This window comes from Polyodon spathula, chromosome 33, assembly GCF_017654505.1.
Source record: "Polyodon spathula isolate WHYD16114869_AA chromosome 33, ASM1765450v1, whole genome shotgun sequence".
Lineage (NCBI taxonomy): Eukaryota > Metazoa > Chordata > Actinopteri > Acipenseriformes > Polyodontidae > Polyodon > Polyodon spathula.
In genome coordinates, this window is record NC_054566.1 from 909,671 (window position 1) to 925,790 (window position 16,120).

A 16,120-nucleotide genomic window follows, 5' to 3' on the forward strand; every position below is an offset into this window, starting at 1 on the left:
ACCCAGACATGTGCTAACATAAATGGCTACTATAAGTTACCGTTTGCATGAGCAGTCAGTTGCACCAATGTGCACTGAAACAAACATATAAATGCAAATGCATACGTGTCATTAAACACTGGCTAGACTGTGCATAAACACTGCATTTCTTTTTTTTTTTTTTTTTTTACAGTTTCTAAAATTCTTTTTTTTTTTTTTTTTTTTTTCGTAAACACCAGATTAATTCTGGCAAATGTACTTACCATTCGATCACAAAACGAGCTGCTGGAATCCAGGGAAAGGCAATAACATCACATGTTAACACTGAACCAGTTCCGACTTCCTACAAAACAAACACTCCAAAGCATTGGGGATGGCTTTTGGGAACTTTATGTTTAAAAGAGCAAGCACGTTCTGAAGTAGAAGTAAACATAGCTCTTCCTGCGTGCACTGTGGACACTTAATACCTATTCGTTTTCAAAATTTCAGACCTTACCTTTTTATTTTATGTTTATATTATTTTTTCGCGTCCAAATTATTTCATTTGTTAAAACTCAAGACCGCACAAATATGTATGCAGCCCCAGAAGCGAACTGAGCAGCTGCCTCGCCAGAAAGAATTAATGAGGTATGCAACGACTTGACAGCTGTGTATCTCTACACTGCTCTGCAAACCTCGGTAGTTTTCTACATGCTTATAGAAAGCATAAACAAACTGATTATGTTACAGGACTGGGTATATGTATGAGTGTGTGTGTGTGTGTGTGTGTGCTTCTAGAACCCTAGATAATAGATGTGACCTTTCAAATATGTTGGCCCCCATCTTCTCTGCATAGTTTAAGAAGAGCATAAAACTACAGTGGAAATTATTGGGTAATGTAAACAGAAATATGCTTTGTAATAAAGTAAAGCTACCTAGGAAACCTAGAGCAACTGTGGAAGTTGCTATTATAGCTTTGTGTGGAAAGAACACTAATGCCATAAAGACTTTTCCTTGAAATGTTTGTAGAAAAAAAAAGTTGGTATTTCTACACAGGTTACAACTGAGTGGTTTTCTGAAAAACAAAAATAAACACTACATTGAAAGCGTTTGTTTGGCAAGACGTATTTGTATAGCATGTGTATCTTTCAAAACTGCACATTTGAGACCTATGTGGTGAATGAAAGTGTACGACAGGTAAGATTCATGAAAGCATTGTATTTTATTTATATTGGTTGCAGTTTATAAATTCACATTACGCTTTTGTTGTTAATGGATTACTGGAAGAAAACTTGCTTCCTTCTGCTCTGACAATGTTCCCCAACTCTGAGGATTGGTTTTTCCAGCAGGACAATGCTCCATGCCACACAGCCAGGTCAATCAAGGTGTGGATGGAGGACCACCAGATCAAGACCCTGTCATGGCCAGCCCAATCTCCAGACCTGAACCCCATTGAAAACCTCTGGAATGTGATCAAGAGGAAGATGGATGGTCACAAGCCATTAAACAAAGCCGAGCTGCTTGAATTTTTGTGCCAGGAGTGGCATAAAGTCACCCAACATTAATGTGAAAGACTGGTGGAGAGCATGCCAAGACGCTGTGATTGAAAATCAGGGTTATTCCACCAAATATTGATTTCTGAACTCTTCCTAAGTTAAAACATTAGTACTGTGTTGTTTAAAAATGAATATGAACTTATTTTCTTTGCATTATTTGAGGTCTGACAACACTGCATCTTTTTAGTTATTTTGACCAGTTGTCATTTTCTGCAAATAAATGCTCTAAATAACAATATTTTTATTTAGAATTTGGGAGAAATGTTGTCAGTAGTTTATAGAATAAAACAAAAATGTTCATTTTGTAGATTTTATTTATTAAATTTTAGTACCTATACCGTTTGGCGTAATCTCCAATTCTTTCCCATACTCGACATATGTATACTTGTATATGTATATATATATATATATATATATATATATATATATATATATATAGATATATATATATATATATATATATATATGTATATATATATATATATATATATATATATATATATATATATATATATATATATATATATGGAAATGTAAAACTAAACAGCAGTAGTTGAGAGTAGTTTAGCCAGGAACAAATAAAATGCATGAAAAAGTAAAGCATAATATATACATACATGACCTTTCAATAGAGGTTACAGCATTACATGACCTTTTGGACTGAAGCAGTGGAAGACAGGTTAGTCAAATAGCAGTTAACAAACAGTGACTTTAGCTACATATATTGTAGGTAAAGACAGATATATGAGGAGCATAGGGATTTGAAAAATGATGTATTGGAGGAAGGGCTATGAGAGGGTAATGAAAGGTTGCTCACGGTTTAAACCAGTGAAATTAAGGTCACTCTAAACCCAGCTGTTCACTGGCGCTGGATCCAAAACGTAGTGAACATGTTGCATTGCCACACTCCCCTGAAGGGCAGAAGCTGCATCTGTATTTGTGTTTGGTCGATTTAATTTTACAATCATACAGTATGTTGACATGAGAGTATACAGAAAAGGGCACAATGGACATTAACGTGCTTAAGGGGAAAAAAAAAAAAAACTTTTTTCTCACTAAGATTTGAATTAGATCACATTTAAAGTTGTGTAAACTAAGACTTTAAAACCATTTGTATAGCTCTTATTAGCATTAACATTAGCTTACTTCTATTACCCCATTCTGTTTGGGCTGAATATAGATATTTATATTAGACTATATATATATATATATATATATATATATATATATATATATATATATATATATATACGTATTTTTGTTCAGATATTTGTTCCATGCAAGCCTTGACTCCTATTCTAAATCCACTTTGCACGCTGCAGGGCACAATCCAGAAAAGAAAAAGGATCTTCCATCTATATAAGGGATGGTTGCTATAATAGCAAAGTTCTACCTGCCAGGGGCTTTTAGAAAACATAGAGACTGCCTGCCTGCCTGTCTTCCTGCCTGCCTGCCTGCCTGCCTGCCTCCCTGACTGCCTATGTGCCTGCCTGTTTCCCTGCCTGCCTGCCTGTCTCCCTGGTTGCCTGCCTGCCTGCCTGCCTACCTGATTCCCTGCCTGCCTGCCTGCCTGCCTGCCTGTCTGCCTGCCTGTCTGCCTGTGCTGCCTGCCTGCCTGCCTGTCTGCCTGCCTCCCTGCCTGCCTGCCTGCCTGCCTGTCTGTCTGCCTGCCTGTCTCCCTGCCTGCCAAAGCCTTGGTTCTTACTCCTTTAGCAGGAGGATTCAGTATACCAGGCACAGTCCCAATGCAGGCTGTATTTAGATTAAGACTGACCCCTTAACCCCAGTGTGAAAGTTGAGCTGCTCTTTATAATAGATGGGTATATTGCTCTCTGTGCTCAGCTGTTTCTCACTCTGGATCTCATTAACTTTCCCTTCTCACAATCTTCTCATCTTAGATGCATCCTGCCTCCTGCTCTCGTCCAATCAGAAGACCAATCCCCGCCTCCTCCCCCAGAAGAATCAGCAGCATTCAAGGGGGCAGGCCGGGACTCTGAACCACATTCACACGGATATCCAGAGAGTTCCCACTACCAATAGTTGAATGCTTCTATAAGGCAAATCCAAAATCTTTGAGTTATTTAAATAAACTTTGTTTTGAAGAACTAAATAGTGTTTGGTATTGATAACACTGTAATAGACTATTGTTAAAAAGTTGCATGAATAGTAAATATTATTTAGTATATCAAAATTCTTTAAATTACTCAGTTATTAAATGTCTCGATTTATTTAAGTAACTAAGCTTGTGATTCACTAATGGAGAGGGAAGAGTCTTGAAGCTGTAAGTAGTGTTTTTGGTGGTTGTTGGCAGGGATGGGGTTAACATTGTGTTTTTTATTTTTTAGTCATTGCCAATTAGTTATCCTGGTTTTTGGGAAGCTGGTCATGGTCAGCCTGGATTTGAATCTGTGATTTCCAGGCTATAGGTCACATCCTATGCTCTAATCAAAACGGCGTTACTGGATGTGCCACTTGTGAACCTTAATGTTCTCTTTTATTATTATCTGTTTTTTGTGTGTTCACAGCTTTGTTCTTAAGTGAATTGAATTTGAACAGTTAGGTCATCTTGGTATCTGGCATTGGTATTTTGATGGCTCTTCACCTGCATGTGGACTCTTCCAGGTGCTGCGTTCCATTGATTTAATAGAGAACCTGATGCAGACCTGCTGCCACACCTTTGGACTGCTCTTGTTAAGACATAATCTTTCATAATCTTTCTTAATCACTTAAATACTATTTATAACATATTTTCATGACTCTTCTTCCTAACCAAGTACTGAAATATAAATTCAGTGTTTCTAAATTTCCAGTTTGTGTCCCTCCAAAATTACAGTGATTTTAAGATCAAGCTGTTGGGAAGGTTAAAACACCCTTGTGTTTTGTTAAGTACATAAGAACATAAGAAGGTTTACAAATGAGAGGAAGCCATTCGGCCCTTCTTGCTTGTTTCGTTGTTAGTAGCTTATTGAGCCAAGAATCTCATCAAGATTCAACAACATTACTGGGGAGTTGGTTCCAGACCCTGTGGTGGGAAAATTACAATGTTGCTACTGTGATTGTTCAGGGTTTCCATGCTCAGGTTTAAATGCTATTACGGGTTATAAGATTTAGGTATAATATAATAATAATGTATTATTATCGGAAGTTATGAACATACTTCCTCATTCTTGCTACAGGGCAGGTGGCCCATATAAGGGATGGAAAGATACTGACTACTAGCTAGACAGAGGAAGATATCTTTATTTAGCAACCACAAGCTGCTTCTGTGGCACTTCACAGAAATGTCACCGACTTACTTATTATTTTAGGGTGCTTGCAATTTAAATAAGTTGTTATTGTTGTATATGATTGGTCTCATCTTAATCTTACAAGTTGTTGCTATCCACAAATATTAAGTTGAGCTTCTGTAATTGGCTCGCAATAACTGTAGGTTACAAGGTATATATTATGCTTACTGGCTCTGCGTAGTCAGAAGTTTGCTCGGTTTCATAACACCTCCGTTTGTTGAGAGTGTTCTTGGGTTTACAAACCATTAAACTTACTTACTCAATCTTGTTTGTTCTACTGAGTCTCTCTCTTACAGGAGTTTGAGTTGTAAACTTCCATCACAACCCTCACAATTCTCTGTGAAAAAGTGCCTCCTATTTTCTGTTCTGAATGTCCATTTGTGACCCCTGGTCCTTGTTTCTTTTTTCGGGTCAAAAAAGTTCCCTGGGTCGACATTGTCAATACCTTTTAGAATTTTGAATGCTTGAATCAGATCACCGCATAGTCGTCTCTTTTCAAGAATAAATAGATTCAATTCTTTCAGCCTGTCTGTATATGACTACCTTTTAAACCTGGAATAATTCAGGTTGCTCTTCTTTGCACTCTTTCTAGAGCAGCAATATCCTTTTTGTAGCGAGATGACCAAAACTGAGCACAGTATTCTAGATGAGGTCTTCCTAATGCATTGTAAAGTTTTTAACATTACTTCATTCTTTCATTCTTTGTTATTGCAGCTGTTAGTTGTTTTAATTATTTGACTGTTTAGTTAAAAATATAGTTCAGTAACACATGTACCTACCAGGTTTTAATTCATATTAGCACTAGCATTATCATTGCTCTCTTCATATTAACTCTTGAACAGTCACACGAATGAGTAAAAGGTGAGAGTATGTGAGCAGCCCCATCTACTGGTAGATGGGTTTAGCTCTCCTGACAAGAATCTGATTGTGAGTTCTATTTGATCGTTTGAACATATAATAAAATACACAATCAGTTGTTGTGCTAACAGTAATACTGCTTCTGCTTGTGTGTCTATTTTAATATTTGCATGTACAGGGCAATATGTTTTTTAACTGATTTTAAAATCGTATTTAAATGATGGTGGTATGTCAGCACAGTTTCTCAGTGATCTTAAAAGGAGTTGGCATAGTTAACATTAACCAATAATTTGTGCAGCACAGTTGGAAATCAAGTAGAAATAGATCAGAGAGAAAGAGACACTTCTTCACATAAAGAGTGGTGAGGGCATAGGATGGACTACCTAGTCATGTTGTTAAGGCAGAATCACTTGGATCCTTGACAAAGATCAGACATTAATCAGCTACTAAGAAGTGGACAAGCTTAGATGGGATGAATTGCCTCTTTCTCATTCTTAATGATGGTCAGACCCAATGACAATGAACAACTGTAAGTGCTCCATGAAGTTTATTTATACAATCAATATGTTCACTCCACTGATACATTTGCAAATATCAGTAAAATGAAATGACATGTACAAGGTTGTGCAATTAACAGTTTAAAATTAAAAGTTGTGAAAGTTGTCTTTCTGATTTAAACATTTGGACATGGTTCAGCATCAACTATGGGTTGGCACCGATCTACCACTGCTTTCAGCTCCCCTATCTGTACACCATTGTACTTTCCTATAACGGTGGTCCAGTGAGTTTCTCCATTTGAGTACGTGCGGCTCAGTCGTGCTATGAAGGGAATATCGGAAGTAATCTTTTTACCTTCCATCCTCATTGTACATGAGTGATTGGGTGGTATATTTATTTCAAGGGAGATTGAATGACTAATGGACTCTACAAGTGCAGTGCCTTTAGAAAATTGAAACGTTTTCTCAGCCGTGAAGTCTACAGACGTAGAACCGATCAAGGGAATTTTTGTACTGATACCGGAAGTTATACCAAGCATAGTTGAGCGGCCTATATCCCAGCTAGTCTCCATTTCAGTGGTTTTTTCTATCTTAACTGTCTTTTTCACAGTTTGACATTCGTTGTTGGTGACAGAGGACAATCTTAATGTTTCAGGAGGGTGGTGAAACAACTCTATCTGGTCTATTCCATACTGAACATGGGATATATGCTGGCTGTAGGATTCTCTATTGATGGAAAGAACTTGGTATTTCTTGTACCAGTACTCATCACCCTCCCATGGCAGGAAGAAAGCTTCATACTGAGTGACTACCTTTCCTAAACCATACTTATTCTTTCCTACATAGATACCAACCCCTGAACAGGTTTTGATGGCATTTGTTGGAACAGAACCATACGATCCATCAATCCACTCTACAAATTCAAAGTGGTCCTGATTGACAAGTAGTTCAAAATTAGGGGCATTATATTCTTTATTAGCATATGGATACCGACAGTATGGGCCTTTGCTTGGGTTGTAAAAACCAGCTTCACAGTTGAATTTACAGACATAGTCTACCCGTTCAGCATACCCATTCCAGATTGACATTGCTCCATTAGGGAGTGTCCCGTTCCAACTAACCCATTTCAGATTAATGTTATCACCAAAAATTGAATGAGAATTCTCCCAATTCTGCTCCAGAAGCTCGGCCAGAGCCCCATGTTCTACTACAGAGTTGAAGACAAGCGGTGGAACGATTCCCTCAAGACTGGGGTTGAGAATCGGTCCTAAGAGAAGAAACAGACAGAAGAATGGAAAATGTCGATACATTTTCAAATTCAAATCTAATCAAATTTTATTTATATAGTGCCTTTCATGCAAAAAGTACTGCACAATACAAAGAAAATGACAATAAAAAACATGTGTATAAGGATCCCAAGGCGTACACAAAATCATTTCAACAATACAATCAACAATAATACGTCAACAATAATAAGGGATATGTTGAAAATAGCGATTAAAAAATAAATTATGCACAGATAGAGATGATGGTTTGCATAACAAAGGACGCTTTTTAATTGCACTCAAGGAGGTGGTATGTAGATCAGCCACTATCAGATCGATTGACTGCCACTTGATTAAACTTGCATTTTTGACTAGCTATTGTATGAGATTTACCAAGCTTTAGTCTTGGTAAATTAGGAAGCGATTAACCAAATACATTATGCAAATAAGCTGTCAAGACACATCCCAGTAAGGACTCTCAGTTTTAATGCAATATAATCAAAATGAATTTTCAGCCATATTCACTATGAGTACAAATAGAAATTTGGATTCAGACTCAGTATGGTACTACTGATATTTGCAATGACCCTCCTCTTCTTTTTAGAAACAGCATTTACCTGGTTTAGTTTTTGCTGGCTTCTCAGCAATTTCCTTCAAGCTATTGGGTGGAGCGGATGATGGATGGACACATTTTACACTCAGTTGCATAAGAGCAAGGACAGCCAACAGTATTGGCTTCATCTAGAATGAAAGTGACAAAAAAGGTCTTAATGTTGAAATCATGTGCATTTTGTCCCAAGATTCAAATTTTACAACTCATATGAATCACATAAAGCAGACAACTATAATTCATTGAACGGATGTTTTTTTTAAAAAATGGGAAACACTTATTTTGCTTATTAGTTCAATTTGTAAAAAAGACTGATACTACATTAAACAATAATTCTCTTTTCTCTGTTGTGTAAAAATACAAAACTACACAAATTGCATTGCATGACTGAATTGTAAAATTACAATAGCTAATTCTGTCAGTTTGAATATTCCACTAATAAATTACCCAGTTTAAATCTGCAATGTTCATAGAAGCAAATAGTTTAATTAGACAAGCTATAAACATATAGTGTTTCTGTATATTGTAATTACATTTTATTCAAAAGAATTACATTTTCTCAAAAGAATTGCATTTTTTTTCAAAGAATATATTAGACAGAAAAACCTTGCACGCTTAGCTATATTATTTGTATGTTTTTCAAATAAGCAGAGCTAGCACACAGTAATAGACAGTACTCTACCTTGCACTGCTCCACTCCAAGTGCTAAGATTGAAACTCTTCAAAGGTTTTATATAAGCCATATTTATTGCCACTCATAAAGCTTATGGCATTGTAACATAAATTTCCTATTGGAACAGGTGTTGATTTTATTGAATGCAAAGAAATAAGAAACAATAGGACCACTGCCCCAATCAACACTTCTGTGTCTTAATAGCTGATATAATTTTAAGATATTGAAACTTGGTGAAATGTTATTAATCAAAAAAAAATAAAAATAAATCATATATCTTTGCGATTTTGAACATCCATTAGCTGCATAGGTTTTAAATTAAAATTGTATTTTCATTTTAAAATATCTGGTACTACTCTAGGTTAAAGGAAGTTCTCAGTTTCTTTGGCTTGCCTTCCAGGAAGTATATTTCTGCTTTGATTTCTTGGCCATTTCAGCTCGGCATTGTCTTCTGGGTCAAAGCAAGCTACTGCTGGAACGCATGAAGGTCAATAGGGGAAGCGGCTGTTTGGTTATTGACATGTCCTTTGTTGTTATTGCGATTGGTGTATCGTGCATAGTATTGATTCGGCTGTAATTGTTTTTTTATCAACAGGCTGCCGGGTGCAGGTTGTCATGACGTAGAGTCAGCAGGGTTGTCACTTCCTGGCCTGGTAGAATAAAGTCCTTTGATATGTACTGGTGCTTTTGGATCACCATAGATTGTGATTGTAACGGCGCCAAGTACAGGGAACAGAGTACCCTGGACTGGATGGCCTGACAATTCATTCCCAGGGTTGAAAGGAAGTAGGTCATCTAGAAAGGGAGTGGAACTCCGGTGCACTACCTCATCGACCCAGAGGGGAAACGATGTGGCAGCTGCAGATTCGAGGAGCTGCTGCAATCGTTTACCAAGGGGTCATACGTGACGGTACAAATAGGGGATGGAGCGGCGACGTCATCTGTTCCTTGTTTATGATTAAGGAAATGACCAGGAAGGACCTGAAGGACTGTGTTTATTATTTGGGACTGCAAACCCTTTATTTTGAACAGTGCAATACACACTGTTTGAGGTCACCAGACCTGGATTACAATATTAAAAGCCTTTCCATTGGATTATCACTGTTTTGTCTCCTGGTTAAGCACCACATCACTTTTGCACATGTATATAATAGAAATTATGATTCATAATCACCAGCTTCATCCAGTACATAATAAACATACGGAAAGGGATACCGGAGTTCCACTTGGTCATATTTCCAGACATGGAAGGGACCGACCTTGATTTAAAAAGAGACTGAATGGACTGTTATTGTTTCCAAGCCTTTCTTGTGTTATGTTCCTATGGAGCTCAAACTGATTATCCTGACAATATTCTGGTATTAGTTTTTTATTTCAGCATGCAATTTAGGTTAACTGATCCATAGTCCAGGGTTGATATCGTGGCAAAGAGCATGATAAGGACTGGATAAATTTCTCAGTGAAGGTTGAAGGATTGATCCAGTTATGTTTGATTATCTTACATTGCCATGTCACAGATAATGAAATAGCAGGCATTGTTTTCTATTTAACTCTATCAGCGGTTGAGTTGGTGCTAAGTTTTGAGAGATGAATGAGCAGACGTTAATCCTGTCAAGTATACACAACAAGTTCAGATGCTCTTGGACATATCTAGATCCTAGACTGCTGGAACTTCTTTTATCTCTGTTTTTGTCTTTTCTATATGGTATTCAACACAAACATTTGGATTTTGAAGGAGAAATCTGATTGGGGTTTTGTAAGATTAATTCTAAATGCACAGCATATGTGTGTGCAATTGCAAAAAAAAAAAAAAAAAAAAAAAAAAAAATGTGTGATTGCATTTACTTGCTATAGCAATCCGCATGTGTGACAGGATGACGTCACTGGCAATGGTGTTTAGTCCATGAAGGGAGACTCAGACACAGTTAAAGCTTAAGTAAAACGCATGTTTAATTATACACAAACAAAAATAACACTGACAGAAACTCTGAGCAAAACACAATTAACAAAATAAAAGGCTATACAAAACACTGACGAACCATAAACAAACAGGACACGTACACAGCAACACAAAACATATCCACTGACATTAAAGCCAACACTAACCAAACTAACACTTTTAACTCCCTCCCTGCCACCTCTATATTCCCCCACACGTACACATATACTCCCCGTATATACATATGGCACAAAATACACACAGGGGCGGAGATACCCAGCCACAGCATGTTTTGACAGCTGGGTTGCAGGGTCCGACATGCTGTGCACCTGGGCTCTCACACTGCATGCAAAATGCTGTGGCAGTACAATAGAAATACGATGGATGTGTCAAGATAGAAAACATAGAGCCGTCAATCAGAGAAGAACAAATTGAATGAGACATACCATTTAAATTTTGCAAGCCACTTTTCCCATTTAAATCAAAGTGCTCTGGTATCCAAATTTACATCAAACTATCAAGAAAAGCAATCTTTTCAGCTTTACATTAATCAGAATTGATATTATACTGACACAGCAGTTCATAGTGAGCAATCATTTTGCACATGTACCGGCTGTAAAAAAAAAAAACTCCTGTTGGTACAATATTTATCAACTTATGAAAGGTAGTCTTTGGTTTTACAAATTTGTAACCTTGGACTAAGTGATAAGATCTTGGCTTTGATTATTGTCAAAAGTGTTTACTACAAGTTATTTGTAATCTTGGACTAAGTGATAAGATATTGGATTTGATTATGTCAGAAGTGTTTACTACAGTTTATTTTCAAACTAGTCAATTTTACACTCTTTAAGTCACATCAGTGTTGCATAGCTTGAGAATCGATTGTCCAATTGAAGTGAAAGTCTATTCCATGTATTATATTCTAGGGCAGTGCTCCCCGCTAATATATTGTGGAGGGCCTCATAAGTAACTCTGCGATCATTGGTGGGCCACATATAAATATTATAACCCCCTAATCCCCAAACATTGAAAACATAATACGTTTTTCATTTACCCATACTAGAATTCAGGCTCGGAATATGTCGAATGTGTTGTTTGCATATCAAAAGTCAGCTTGAAGTTCCAAAAAATTCAGAGTCTGACTTGACAGTTTCCACCCTCATTTGTGTGAGTTCAGTATAGGTGGCTCTCACAGGTATGAGACCCCCCGACCTGTGAGGGCGCTGTGTAAAGGGAACAGGTAAACATATTATTTATGAGTGGCAATAAACAGTCGCTATATAAACCTTTAGAGATAGGCAGTCTTTGCACTCGGAGTGGAGCAGTGGAAGGTAGAGTACCGTGTATTACTATCTGTTATACATCTGATCAAAACATTTCTTATTTAAATGTTAAAATAACATAGGTATTTGTACTATTTTCTTGTGATTTATTTAAGGGATGTATGTTCCTAACATGTTTTCCACTTTAGAAAAAAAAACCATCTAATCAATTTTGGTATTCTGTAATTTAAATTTAAAGAAATATAATATAAATTTTCAAGGCTGGCAGATTTCACATGTTCTCAGGAAGACAGCAAAAATGACAATGACAGACGTCTGATATAGTTCTGCTTTGTTTAAATAATCTAGTATTTGCAGGGATAACTATTTCAAGGGATACTTATTCAAAATTGACACTTAGTGATTATGAAGGTGTTATGAGTGCTCCCTTGTAAAGTTTATCACAGTAAATTTGCACAGTAATTTAACAACTTCCCCATGCTTTGCCTAGTATGTATTTACCCAACTTTATCACACTTTGCTATGGTTTAATTATGCTTTACCATAGCTCTCTGGTCTTCACAATGCACCATGCTTTCAATAAGTTTTAGCACACTTTGCTAAGCTTTTATTCTGGGAAACTTTTATAAGAGTAACTCCAATTCAAATAAAGCATTTGAGGAAAAACCAATTGAAAAAACAAGCAATTCACTTCTGTTCTTCAGATTGTCGCTTTTAATCTATACTGGTAGTTTTCTAACCAATCCTGTTTTTCATGTTCTATTTCAAGCATTAACAGTTTCCAGTTTAATTAGAAACTATTACCATGTAATCTGTACAAATAACGACCTTAAAAATGTCCCCAGTCACACTATCACCATAATGACAGTAAGTGGGAACATCAATTGAAAATGATTGATGATACCCGGCTTAATTCAATTATTTCTAGATGAAGTCAACACTGGTGGTTGTCCTGATCCTCTTGCAACTAAGCTTAAAATGTGTCCATCCATCCTCCATTCCACCCAAAAATCTAAAGGAAATCGTTGAGAAGACAGCAAAAACCGATTCAGCAGGTAAACTGTGATTCTTTATTTAACATTGCTAGCACTGTAGCAACCGCAGCCAATGTGTTTGTGTGTCTAATGCTCTCTTCAGATATATACTAGGGGTGTGCAGATAGATACTCTGGCTAATTCCCTTTAACTTGTTTTTGCTGTCAGGTATTAAAACGAAGCCTGTTAAAAGTATGTTCAATTCACAAGAAAAGCTGCCTTTTCATAGCTTGCCCTCATCTATACAACTGCATACCAATTAATGGTAATTCACTTTGAGTGATGTAAAGTCCTCTTACAATACACTCTTTCATCCAGAGCTCTCACATTTTTATTATCTCACACAGGTAAACTGACAAGTCGCGAAACTATCAAATAGCACCAATTCATCATGTATACTGGCAAATGAAATGTATCATAAGATATACAGTAGTACTACAATTAAGCTAGCATTCTGAAACACATATACAGTACTGTGTTGCCATTGAATGTAGAATGCAGGTGCAGTATATTTTTCATTGAATGTAGCCGTAAGTTTCTTTTTACTGTATATTTTATGATTGATCATTTTAATATATGGCAGTATAAACAGCAATGAAATGCGTGTTTCTGATGTGCTTTCACTCAATCTGGACTGAAGACCTTGGTATTTCCTTCAGAATGGGACAAATAGCAAAAAACACCAAAGAATGACACTATTCAACAATAAAGCAACTGTGATAAAGATAACTGATGGTTTAGGGCATGTTATGAAGTGAAAATTGTAATTGCTATTGTAGTTTTTGTTATTTGGTACTTTCTAAAAAGCTGGTAAAAATATAAAGGTGCCATAACAACAATTGTACAAAATACATACCTGAGAGTAGAAAACAGCTGTGTGCAGAGAGAGTCATACAGTCAAGGGAGCACAGGTTGAAGTTGTCTGTTGTCGCTGGGGATTCCAGAGGGTGTCACATTGGCTCTGAGAGGCAAAGGCAGCTGGAACTGTTTCTTCTCATTATGCTACCCTTACTGGCCAGACACGTATTGAGCTCAGGTGGACATCTGCAGGGCTGGCCTTTCCTCCACAGGCCAGTAGCTGTCGAGTTCCCGGGTGTAAATAGGTAGTTGGTTTGGTTGCGAGGGAATCTATTGATCTTCAGTTCTCCATTCTAAACTGCGGACAAAATTGAGGGTAAACTAATTGTGCACTCTAAATTAAAAGAAAGAAAACATGCAATATAACTATAACCCATGCAAAATGAACATCAAAGAGAAATTGACACATTTAAATCAGCACAAACCGAGTGGTCTACAACCCAGAATTAGAAGCCTATTCCACTCCAAGCTAATTAGGTAGAATTACATATTGATCTGCTTTACAACCTGGATGGAGATAGAGATTAAAATCAGTTCAATTAAACAATTTAAAACAGGGTCTGAAAAAAGACCTGGACAAGTGCTGGAATGGTTAAAACTGTTTTTTCAAAGAGGGGTTGCTATAATCATTAATCACCAAAAAGCATGATTTAAAAAACACAATTATTTGTTTCTTTTCTTAGAGCGGAGTCTCAACCCCAATCTCGCAGAAATCATTCCACCGCTTGTCCTCGACTCTGCGGTAGAACATGAAGCCAAGCTTCCGGAGCAGAATTGGGAGAAGTCGCATTCTATTTTCGGTGATAACATTAATCTGAAATGGTTTAGTTGGAATGGGACACTCCCTAATGGAGCAATGTCAATCTGGAACGGGTATGCTGAACGGGTAGACTATGTCTGTAAATTCAACTGTGAAGCTGGTTTTTACAACCCAAGCAAAGGCCCATACTGTCGGTATCCATATGCTGATAAAGAATATAACGCCCCTAATTTTGAAGTACTGGTCAATCAGGACCACTTTGAATTTGTAGAGTGGATTGATGGATCGTATGGTTCTGTTCCAACAAACGCCATCAAAACCTGTTCAGGGGTTGGTATCTATGTAGGAAAGAATAAGTATGGTTTAGGAAAGGTAGTCACTCATTATGAAGCTTTCTTCCTGCCATGGGAGGGTTACGAGTACTGGTACAAGAAATACCAAGTTCTTTCCATCAATAGAGAATCCTACAGCCAGCATATATCCCATGTTCAGTATGGAATAGACCAGATAGAGTTGTTTCACCACCCTCCTGAAACATTAAGATTGTCCTCTGTCACCAACAACGAATGTCAAACTGTGAAAAAGACAGTCAACTTAGAGAAAAACACTGAAGTTAGGACTAGCTGGGATATAGGTCGCTCAACTATGAATAGCTCAGCATCCAGTATCACTGCAGCAATACCCCTTATTGGCAGCGCATCTGTGGGGTTCACAAAGGAGAAAACTCTTCACTTTTCTGAAGGCACTTCTATAGTAGAATCCATAGGTCACTCAATCTCCCTGGAAATAGACATACCACCCAATCACTCTTGCACAGTGAAAATGGAAGCTAAAAAGATGACCGCAGATATTCCCTTCACAGCACGGCTGAGCCGCACGTACATTAATGGGGATACTCACTGGACCACAGTTGTAGGCAAGTATGATGGTGTGCAGATAGGGGAGCTGAAAGCAGTGGTGGATCGCTGTCAGCCCATCGCTGATGCTAAACCATGTACAAACACTTAATCAGACTAGACTCTGATGTGTGAAAGAATAGATGTTTAGAATGGCAAAGTTAATGTCAGGAAACACCCAGGAAATAAAAAAAAAATGTGAATGGTTTCTTATGTTAAAATAAAAAAATAAAAAAAATTGACTTGTGTGATGATCAAGCTGAGTATTTGGTACCTTTTTTTTAAACCTCTTTTTACCTCTGTCAGTAAAAGGCATCCCTGGCCACAGCAGTATTTACATAATTAGAGCTATCATTATCATGACAAAAATGAGCTACATGCAATCTGGGAATATATGAAGGTGTCTGTGTATACTTTGCAATGGATCTCCTCCTAGCGGCTGAGTTAATAATGCTGACATCAGCATAAGACACGTACTTACTTCACAACATCAGACTTGTTCCAGGCCCTGCCTTCCATTTAATGCAACGCTCCGAGAAGCCAATTCTTTACAACTTACTGATGTCACAACAACCAGGGGATAATAAAGTACATATTTACTTGCCAACTAAGACAGAATATAGAAAAAATAATACATTTCAAACTA

At 37.2% G+C, this 16,120-nt stretch overlaps 3 protein-coding genes across 3 annotated transcripts in view; 1 reads left to right on the forward strand and 2 right to left on the reverse strand.

Moving 5' to 3' along the window:
* Positions 1-790, reverse strand: part of sardh (sarcosine dehydrogenase) — a 65,768-nt gene extending 64,978 nt beyond the window's left edge. The window contains exons 1-2 of the mRNA XM_041234256.1: positions 476-790; positions 243-322 (exon numbers count right to left, since the gene is read on the reverse strand). The gene's annotated coding sequence lies outside the window, so the exon portion shown is untranslated. The remainder of the gene's footprint in view (positions 1-242; positions 323-475) is intronic.
* A 5,251-nt stretch (positions 791-6,041) lies between these two features.
* Positions 6,042-9,938, reverse strand: LOC121303527 (natterin-3-like). The gene is made up of 2 exons (XM_041234281.1): positions 9,920-9,938; positions 6,042-7,423 (listed from the first exon to the last, which is right to left on the reverse strand). The coding sequence occupies exons 1-2, from the start codon at positions 9,936-9,938 to the stop codon at positions 6,333-6,335; spliced, it is 1,110 nt and encodes a 369-aa protein (XP_041090215.1). The 3' UTR covers positions 6,042-6,332.
* A 4,550-nt stretch (positions 9,939-14,488) lies between these two features.
* On the forward strand, positions 14,489-15,652 carry LOC121303528 (natterin-3-like; the record flags this gene model as incomplete). The annotated part of the gene is made up of 1 exon (XM_041234282.1): positions 14,489-15,652. A coding segment is annotated over one exon (1,098 nt), but the record flags the coding sequence as incomplete, so codon positions are not given.
* Between the last annotated feature and the right edge of the window lie 468 nt (positions 15,653-16,120).